The 9,671-nt window shown below is 34.2% G+C and overlaps 1 protein-coding gene across 1 annotated transcript; it reads left to right on the forward strand.

Moving 5' to 3' along the window:
* Positions 1 to 8,453: 8,453 nt before the first annotated feature.
* Positions 8,454 to 8,858, forward strand: LOC127130308 (uncharacterized). The gene has a single exon (XM_051059340.1). The coding sequence runs from the start codon at positions 8,454 to 8,456 to the stop codon at positions 8,856 to 8,858; it is 405 nt and encodes a 134-aa protein (XP_050915297.1).
* Positions 8,859 to 9,671: the final 813 nt, after the last annotated feature.

Here is a 9,671-nt window from a genome sequence, read left to right on the forward strand (position 1 = left end):
ATCATCCATAACATTGCATTCATGCATCACATCTATGAATATGGAGTATTACGTCATACAAAGTCTAAACATGCATACATGACATAGTATAACATGCATACATGACATAGATACATAACACAGGCTGAGACTCAGGACTCATCATGAGAGTTTGGATTTATCCCCATCTAAGTTTATAATAGATCTTAGTTTAAGCTTCTCCCCATATATTTTCTCGTTGTACACCTCATTGAGTCGATCTTAAGGATAATTCCCCAACAAGTATCCTTGGAACTCATCCCCCAACCAGAAAATACTTAGCAGCATTGTCCCTGGTTTCCCTAATGGTATATAATTCCTTCACCAGATCCTTGCAAGGATTTCTTAGTACTTTCCTCGACACTCACGCTCCTTAGGGAACCTCGCCTGGAGGCCTATTCCCCAATAGACAATCATCATACGTGACACCAGTCTTCCCCAGTAGAGACATCGAGTTCTTTTATCAATCTCATTTTTTACTCCTGCCTGCTTAGAGAAATCCCTAAAAGAAGTTCTATTACCGTTACCCCTTCGGTTCTTACAACGTTATCATCTAGCCACTTTGGTTCTTACATTGTTGTCATCCAATCACTTTGGTTCTTACACCATTTTCTTCTCACTTCGGTTCTTACACGGTTTGTAATCTTGTGTTATGGTTCTTATACCATTGTTGTTTCCTTCAGATCTTTCGGGTCTTACATCAATTTTCTTACCAATAATGAGTTATCAGTTCTTATACCGATGCCAATCAAAGTCTAATCCCCAGCTATACCAGTATAATTCCCCAAGTAGGAATGCTTATTAGTCTTCCCTAGTAAGTAACATCTCCACAGAGTCTTTTCAATAAATGACTTCCCCAACAAACTCACTCATCGTGAGTCGTCAAAGGGATTTTTCTAGTAGTCAGTCATCCTGAATGATCGTTATCAACTATTGAGAGGGTCTTCACCTCTCACATGTCCAACTTATTAACCAATCCCACACACGGGATACGTTCCATATACCAGGTTTATCAAGGGATTTTACCAAGGGACTTTATCAAAGGATTTTTATCAAAGGGGTTCAATGAAGGGGTTTTCATCAGAGCATTATCCATAAAGGGTTCACCAGGGTTTTACTAAGAAGTTTCAATAAAGTCATATTATCAAGGGGGTTTCATCATGGGTTTATCAAAGGGTTTCACCAGAACTTTCTCTCAAAGGGTTCCACCAGAATTTTATCAAGGGATTTTATCAAAAGGGTTTTGTCTAGGGATTTTATCAAAAAGGTTTATCAAGAATGTCAACGAAAGATTCCATCAAGGGGTTCTGCCAGAATTTTACCAAGGGGTTTCATCCAGAGTGATCGGGGTATTAGTAGAGTACTACCCAATTCCTGAAAAATGACTGGATGATCATGGGAATCATATGCAAGTTTCACCCAAAAGGGTTAAAATTGATCAAAAAGGATATCATCAAGAGGTTTCATCAAAGGTGCCAATAAAGGTTTCATCTGGGATTTCATCAGATTTTTATTAGAGGGGTTTCATCAGGGTTTTATCAAAAGATTCCACCAGGGTTTCACTGTGGGTTTCACCAAGGATTTTATCGGGGGTTTCATCAAGGGATTCTATCAAGGGGTTCTATAAGGAGTTTCATCAGGGGGTTTCACCAAATTTCAATCAAGGGGTTTCATCAAGGGATTTCATCAAAAGGGTTTTATTAAGGGTTTCATCTAGGGATTCTATCTGAAGTTTCATCAAAGGGTTCCATCAAGGGGGTCTACCAAAACTTTACCAAAGGGTTTCACCAGAGTATCACCAAAGGGGTCTCAGCTAGAGTGATTATGATATCACTAAAGTCCTACCCGAATCCAGGGACATGATCGGATGATCATAGGAATCATAGACAAGTGTCACCCGGAGAGGTTATAACTAATCATCAGGGATTAATCAAGGGGTTCCATCAGGAATTCGTGAAAGGGTTTCATCAGGGTTTTATCATCAGGGGTTCCATCAGAAGTTGTATTAGGGGTTTCATCAAGAGTTTTGCCAAGGATTTTATTAGAAGTTTTATCAGGGATTCTACCAAGGTTTTATCAAACAACAACCGAAGGATCTTCAGAGTCCTACCAAATTTCAGTAACATGATCAGATGATCAGATGAATTGTACTATATATATATATATATATATATATATATATATATATATATATATATATATATATATATATATATATATATATATATATGAAATTAAAAAGTGAGACTTTTGTTAGCTTTTTCTACATCTATAAATTAGGCATTTATCTACCGTTTGGTAATTGACTCATAAAATTGGACAAGTTCTTTTTTTGTGTTAATTGAAGGTACACTGAGACAACTTGATTCAAATATTTTAGGCACCATTTTGATGGGATTTTTATTAGTATTATTTAAAATACTATCATATATGAATAACTTTCTTAAGCTACGTTTTAATATGGATTTGTCAGATTTTGATAGTCTAATTCATCTTGATAGATGAACTCCGTTGGTAAAATACTATTTTATTTATTTATACATGACATACTATATGAACTTATAGAATACTGTAAAATGAGAGAAAAAAATAATACAATCTTTTCATTAAAATAGAACAACATTAATATAACAATGACTTGTAAAATTTTGTTTCAATAGAATAACAACAAATTCAAAACAAATGATTTCAATTACATAAATCATATTTTCTCTGTAAATAAAAAACATAACTATACACTAAAAAAAACTAATTCAAAATCTGAATAATAAAGTAAAACAACATCATAAAAACAGTTAAAAGAACGAGGAAGAAGAAACTGAAAACGAAATCATCGGAGGACCACCGTCGTCTCGTCGGACATCCTTGTAAGAAGTTTTTTCTTTATTTTATTTTATTTTATTTTATTTATTTAAGTTATTAGTAATTAGGATTTACTTGGTGTGGATTTTTGGACCATAATTTATCTATTGTTAATCCAACCCCCTGTTTTAAGTCCAATTGCTAATTCTGATTAAAATACACCCCGTTTGTTTTAATTAATTAATAAATTACTTAACTAACTAATTAATTTGTGAAATTATTTATTTAATGTTAGGATTAATTCTAATTCTGACTAAAATACACCCCCATTTGTTAGGGTTAATTTATGATCTAATCTATTTATTTGTAGTTTTGGATTTGTTACGATTAATTATTTATACAAGTCATATTTAATTAATTGGGGATAAAATTAGGGATAATTAAATCGAGGAATCTGTGATAAAATTATATTTTTAAGGAATAAAAGTCAGGGATAAAATTCGGATAAGGGATATATTAAATGACATCTTATTTAATTTATTTTCTTAATCAAATTATTTTTTTATAATTGAATAAGGGATAAAAACAAGGGATACAAATATGAGATAAAACATGGGATAAAAGTCTAGGACTTTCAAGGGATAAAATCGGGATAAGGGTTATATCTAATATTCTAAAATTTATTTTCTTAAAATAAATTAAATATTATCTTCACAAACAATCAAGGGATAAAATCAAATTCAACATATTTTCAACTGTAAGTCCTCTACCCTGGAGTATTGAGACATTTTAAAAATCAATCATTTCTCCATCCCGACGCGTAAGAGTTTTCAAGGGATAAAAATGACAAAACAAACAATTATTTTCTACCAGAACTACGGTACTCTGATTCCTCACGTAAGGCAAATATACATAAGCATAAAGTTGCAAACTCTAGCGAGTACGACAGTAAAAAATCTTTTTAGTCTCCAATCTGTTATAATAAAATATTTTCTCCGTAACTATAACAAATAATTAAACAATTAATCTATATCAAACAAACATCTCAAGTACACACTAATCCTAGAATTAGAGGAGGATCCTATTGAGTACAATGGAGGTAAGGGGTGCCTAACACCTTCCCCTTACTTAACCGACTCCCGAACCTGATCTCTCACCCTTAGTTATTAGGTTTTCTCATTATTTCCCTATTTTTTAGGAACAAATAAAAGATGGTGCCGACTATGTAATTTTCCAGCCGCATCAACTGGCGACTCTGCCGGGCACTTCTTATACTTTTCCTAGAGAGAGTCCGTCCTAACCTTTGGTTTTTAGGATTATGTGTTTTTTGTTTGCTTGTTTATTTTCTGTTTATTTATTTTCTTGTTTTTTTATATTTTCTATTTCTTCCATATATATTTTTATTATATATTTCATTAACTATGGGCACCTCATTAAAAATCCTTGCTCATGGAAGGGAAAATAGGGAATTCCCATAATTTTTATTTATGATGTTTATTACATGGACTACTTTAGATAAAACTTAAGACTAATTAATTACATTCTAGGTCCTATATATTTCAATATCCTCTAAATCTTCCAACTTGTAAGCCTAATTGTCCATCCTCTGATTAGTACGAAAGGATCCTTCCCCATATGGAACTAGCTTGCCTTTTTTCTTGAAGTCCGTTGTTAAGGGCCAATTTGTGTAAATAATCCATAGTATTTTATGGCCCTTTCCACTTGATCTCGATGAAATTTCTTGTTAACACCTCAGTTTTAATTGTAAATATGTAGTTTTTAACATTATCATGTAAATAACTTTTATTTGATCATTTTGGTGCAAATTTATAGGTTTCAAAGCCTATTGGAAGCATGACAAACCTAAAGGCACCAAGAAAGACCAAAAGTTACATTTGTGAAGATTCCATGTTTTCCAAGGCGGGATAAGCACGATCCTAGCACGCTTAGAGAAAGAGGGGCAGGAGGAAATTGGGAAATTTGCGATAGGAGCGCACTTAGTGTGAATCAAGGCTGTTTAATTCATTGTTGTTGATCGCGCTAATCGGACTCTGATTGGGCTTAGCATGATTTCACTTTTTGTCCCATGCTATATATACCTTTGGCTAGATATTTTGGGTAAAAATTTACTCCAACTTTATTTCAAAAGCATTTTCAAATAAAAAATCATCAAGAACTCAGAATCAAGAATTCGAAGCATCAATCTTCGAGTTTTTCGATGTTAATGCTTGTGAATCTCTTCTTATTACTTGTTGAAGAAGCTGCCATGGTTATGGGTATCTAAACCCTCTTGTATCAATATTAGATGTAATCCATCTTAACTCGTATGTACTTCTTTTAATCTTTTGTATGTGAATAACTTGATAATCAATGTAGATGATAACCTTTGCTTTGGTTGAATATTTGTGGTTTAAATCATTATTGAGAAAGATCTTTTAAGTCTTGACTTAAGTTTATCTTCTATCAAAGACCAAATCTAGACATGGAAGTGGAATTTGATATTCACTTTGTATCAGATCATTAATGTTATTTGTATTGTTTAATTGGTTGAGACATCGTCGATTAAACAATACGATACAACTCACAGTACCATTTTAGACATGAGCGATATAGATGAGTGATACATGGTTATGTTGATTATAAATGAAGTTCACATGCATGATTAATCAAATACATACAAAATAGGTTGATGAAATCTAGTCTTGATATGTCTTTTAAAACGTTAATCTCTCTAACTATTATCATTGCTACAAACTCTTATGAATGTTACTTCAACGAAACCAAAACTAATCGAAAAAATCACTTAAGACATTGTAAATTGTAGAACAGCGGTAATATTTCACCAATCCATGTGGAGACGATAAAATAAATACTCACCGAAAAATACTTTCAACAAAATGGCGCAGTTGTCGGGGATTGTTGTTATGAGATTGCAAGAACTTCAGTAGTTTATCCTATTTTAAGTTTTTTTTACTGTTATCTCTTATCTAATTTCTTATCCCTTGTGTTTTTTTAATTTGCTTTGTTAGCTATTCAAAACTCTGTTTATGCGAGGAAGTGTACCCACAGATCAACTTCTTTTTTATCCTAAGATTGAAAGAAATGCTCATAGACTTAATAGCAAAATAAAAAGGAGAAGACAACTAGTTGATCGCTATATTCGCAAGTGCACGAATCGCGTCAGAGTAATATAAAAGAATATCGATCCCACAAAGACCAAATCGTCAATCTATCGATTACTATCGCTACGATGTTTATCTAAGGCGGTATAAAAGAGATATTGGTGTTGCAAAATAAAGGTAAATAATAAATGCAGTGCAAATAAAGATAGGTTTGAATGTATATCACGTCAGTTAAGTGATGTTTCAATTGTCTAAATAGAACTACTTATGAGGCAATATTTTCTACTCTTGAAAAGAATCCATTTAACAGGAACTGTCACTTTTGCGTATTCAGAACCGAGTTTACCCTTAAATTTAGACCTTTTGTTGTCACTTATAAAAGGTGCGCAAAACGCTAAAGTAGTAAACTTATTTTTAAGAAATAAGACTCGTAAACTTAGTTGAAAAGTGATTTTGATTTGGAAAGTTGTACCCAAGGAGTTTCCTGATTTTAAATCTATCAAAGGTGGCGCCCGCCACCCCTTCATGGCGTCCGTCATGTGTGGAAATGGGTAAGATCATGGGAATGTGGCAGTTACCTCCTGGTTGAGGGCTGATAAGTCATGGCTTCTCCTATGGCATCCTCCATGTGCAACGCCATGTGTACAATATTTGCCGAAAAACCCTAATTTTAGGTCTTTTTGCTTCGTTTCTTCTAAAAGCGTCCCGAAAGAGCTACATATATGAAAATAACATAAAAGAGAGCATAATACAAACAAAATGATAATGAAGTCCTATTAAACATGTGAAATCCGAGTCAAAAACACGGTGTGATTCAGTGTGTTCACTAGCTAAGGAAAGAAGAGAATGTGAAGGAAATTCAGTTGGTAATTCATCAAAAACTCCTATTTTTACATCGGTCATGGCATATCCACCTCCTCTATAACTTCCTAGAGGTCCTTGTGCAAATAGTCTGAGGAGAAATGCTCAGTTTGCTAGAATTGCAAACAATGGAAGATACGCGGAGATGAAGACCGAGATACTTCAAATTTTGTATGCAAATCCCTTCTTAGGGATTGATCATGAAGATCCTTACACTCCTACCCTACCAAATTCTATGAGATTGCCGGTGCAATCGGAGCTCTAGAATCGGAAGAATAACAAGTGTTCAAGAGACTATTCCTAAATGCTTTGATTGGAAAAGCAAAAGAATGGTATCTTGATCAACCTACTTAAACAATGATTGATTGAAATAGGTTAGAGGAAAAATTTCTTGAGAGATTCTTTCCACATAATAGGTTCATGGAAGCAAAAACTTCAATTGCAATTTTCTCTCAAGGTGCAAGTGAATCCCTTAATGAAGCTTGGGAGAAGTTCAAGTCAATGTTAAGGAAATGTCAAGGTCATGGTTTTGATAAACTTACTCAAACCCATATCTTTTACAATGGACTCCAACCACAACCTAAAACTCTATTGGATGCTAATGCGGGTGGTTCTTTGATGTCAAAGAGTGCGGAAGAAGCAATAGCCATTAATGATAGAATGGCACTAAACGATCATCAAGGCCAACACAACTGAGGTACATCATAAAAGAAACCTGGAATCATTGAATTGGGCATAAAAAATGCAACTCTAGCCCAAAAAGAATTGTTATCTCCATAGGTGGAGTTACTCACATAACAAATGTCAAAGCTCCCACAACAAATCAAAGAGATGCAATAGATTCCTAACAAACATCAACAAGTTTCTTCTTATGAATTGTGTAAAGGAGATCATCCTACTGATTATTATCCTCTGATTGGAGAGGATGTGAATTATATGGGAAATCTAAATCAAAATCAAGGTTATCAACCAAGGTAATTACCTTATCAAAACAACCAAGGTTACCAATGAAGAGGAAATAAGCAAGGTTATCAACAAGGTTGGAGACAAGAGGCCGAAGCTTCAAATCGTCAAAATCCTTATAAAAAGTACAATCAACCTCCACAATCTCAAGGTGGAAATTAAAAGATAGAATACACTCTCACCCGATTCATGCAAATGTTAATGGCTAATCAAAAGAGTACCGATGCGGCCATTAAAAATCTTGAGATTCAAGTTGGTCAATTGTCTAAGAACTTAGCCGATCAACATAAAGGAACTTTTTTCGCAAACACTCAAGACAACCTAAAGGAGCATTTTAAGTCTATTCTAACTCATAGTGGTAGAAAAATATACATGGCCATTGGTGATGAAATGGAGGAAGAGGAAATTGTAGTGGAAAAGGAGAAGGAAAAACATGAGATTAAAGTAGAAAAATGTTGAGGGAGAATTAGTTGAAAAAGAGAAAAGTGAGAAAGAAGAAGTAGAAAAGAAAAATAGAGAGGAAAAGAAAAAAAAGAATCAAAAGGGGAAGGAGAAGTTGAATAATTTCAAAATTTTCCATATCCTCATGCTCCTTCCAAGAAGGAAAATGGTAGGCACTATGCTTGGTCCTTGGATATATTTAGTCAATTACAAATCAATATTCCATTTTCCGAGGCCCTTGAGCAAATGCCTACATATGAAAAGTTCATGAAGGACATCCTTACAAAGAAGAGAAGATATACGGATCAAGACACAATCATTCTTAATGCTAGTTGTAGCGCAATCATTCAAAGGACTCTACCGAGGAAAGAAAACGATCTGAGAAGGGTTACATTACAGGTCACAATAGGAAATGTTTACATTGAAAAATGTTTGATTGATTTGGGCTCTAGCATCAACTTGATTCCGTTAGCCATTGTGAAAATGTTAGGAAGCATTGGGTTGAAAACAACAAGGATGACATTGCAATTGGCCGACAAGTCTATAACCCGTCCTCATGGAGTATCGAAAGATGTGCTAGTAAAAGTGGATAAATTCTTGTTCCTGATTGACTTTGTTGTCATTGACATGGAGGAATACGATGATGCATGATTGATTCTTGGTCGACCTTTCATGAAGACCGTTAGAATGATGATTGGCAATGATTATGGTCTAATGAAGGTGAGAGTTCAAGATGAAGAGGTTTGCTTTAATCTCTTTGAGGCCATGAAGCATTCAAAGGGTAAAACTGAATGTTTATGAATGGATGGAACCGATGTTTCTATAATGGAAGTAAAAAGTCAAGTTCATGTGTCTAGTCCCCTTGAAAAAGATCTTACCAATGCGCTCAAAGTTCTTGATGAGGACGAAGAAAAAGAAATTGAGGAATTTCTAAGAGAGCTTGAGGCATTGGAAGAAATTCTTCCATTGGAAGAAAAAGTTGAAAATTTGAAAGAAGAACCAAAGATAGAAGAGTCCAAACTTGAATTGAAGATGTTACCTTCACACTTGAAATAGGTATTTCTTGAAGAAGATGGGCACAAACCGGTGATTGATTTCTTGAAGAAAAATCAAAGTATGGGGTTGGACTCTTTCCGATTTAAAAGGAATAAGTCCATCTTATTTTATGCACAAGATATTGATGGAGGATGACTTCAAACCGGTATCCCAACCTCAAGGTCGCTTGAATCCTACCGAGAAATGCATCGAAGTGTTTATGGATGACTTCTCTGTATTTGGTCCGTCATTTGATCTATGTTTGAAGAATTTGGATACTGTGTTAAGAAGATGCGTGGAGACCAACTTGTTTCTAAATTGGGAAAAATGCAATTTCATGGTTACATAAGGTATTATGCTCGGCCAAAAAGTCTCATCCAAAGGCCTTGAAGTTGACCAAGGCAAAGTCGAAGTCATTCAAAAATTACC

Source organism: Lathyrus oleraceus, chromosome 3 (genome assembly GCF_024323335.1).
Source record: "Lathyrus oleraceus cultivar Zhongwan6 chromosome 3, CAAS_Psat_ZW6_1.0, whole genome shotgun sequence".
Classification (NCBI taxonomy): domain Eukaryota; kingdom Viridiplantae; phylum Streptophyta; class Magnoliopsida; order Fabales; family Fabaceae; genus Lathyrus; species Lathyrus oleraceus.

What these genes read in the sequence shown, in the direction of transcription:
- LOC127130308 (XM_051059340.1), top strand. Translation starts at nt 8,454, where the DNA reads ATGCCTACATATGAAAAGTTCATGAAGGACATCCTTACAAAGAAGAGA.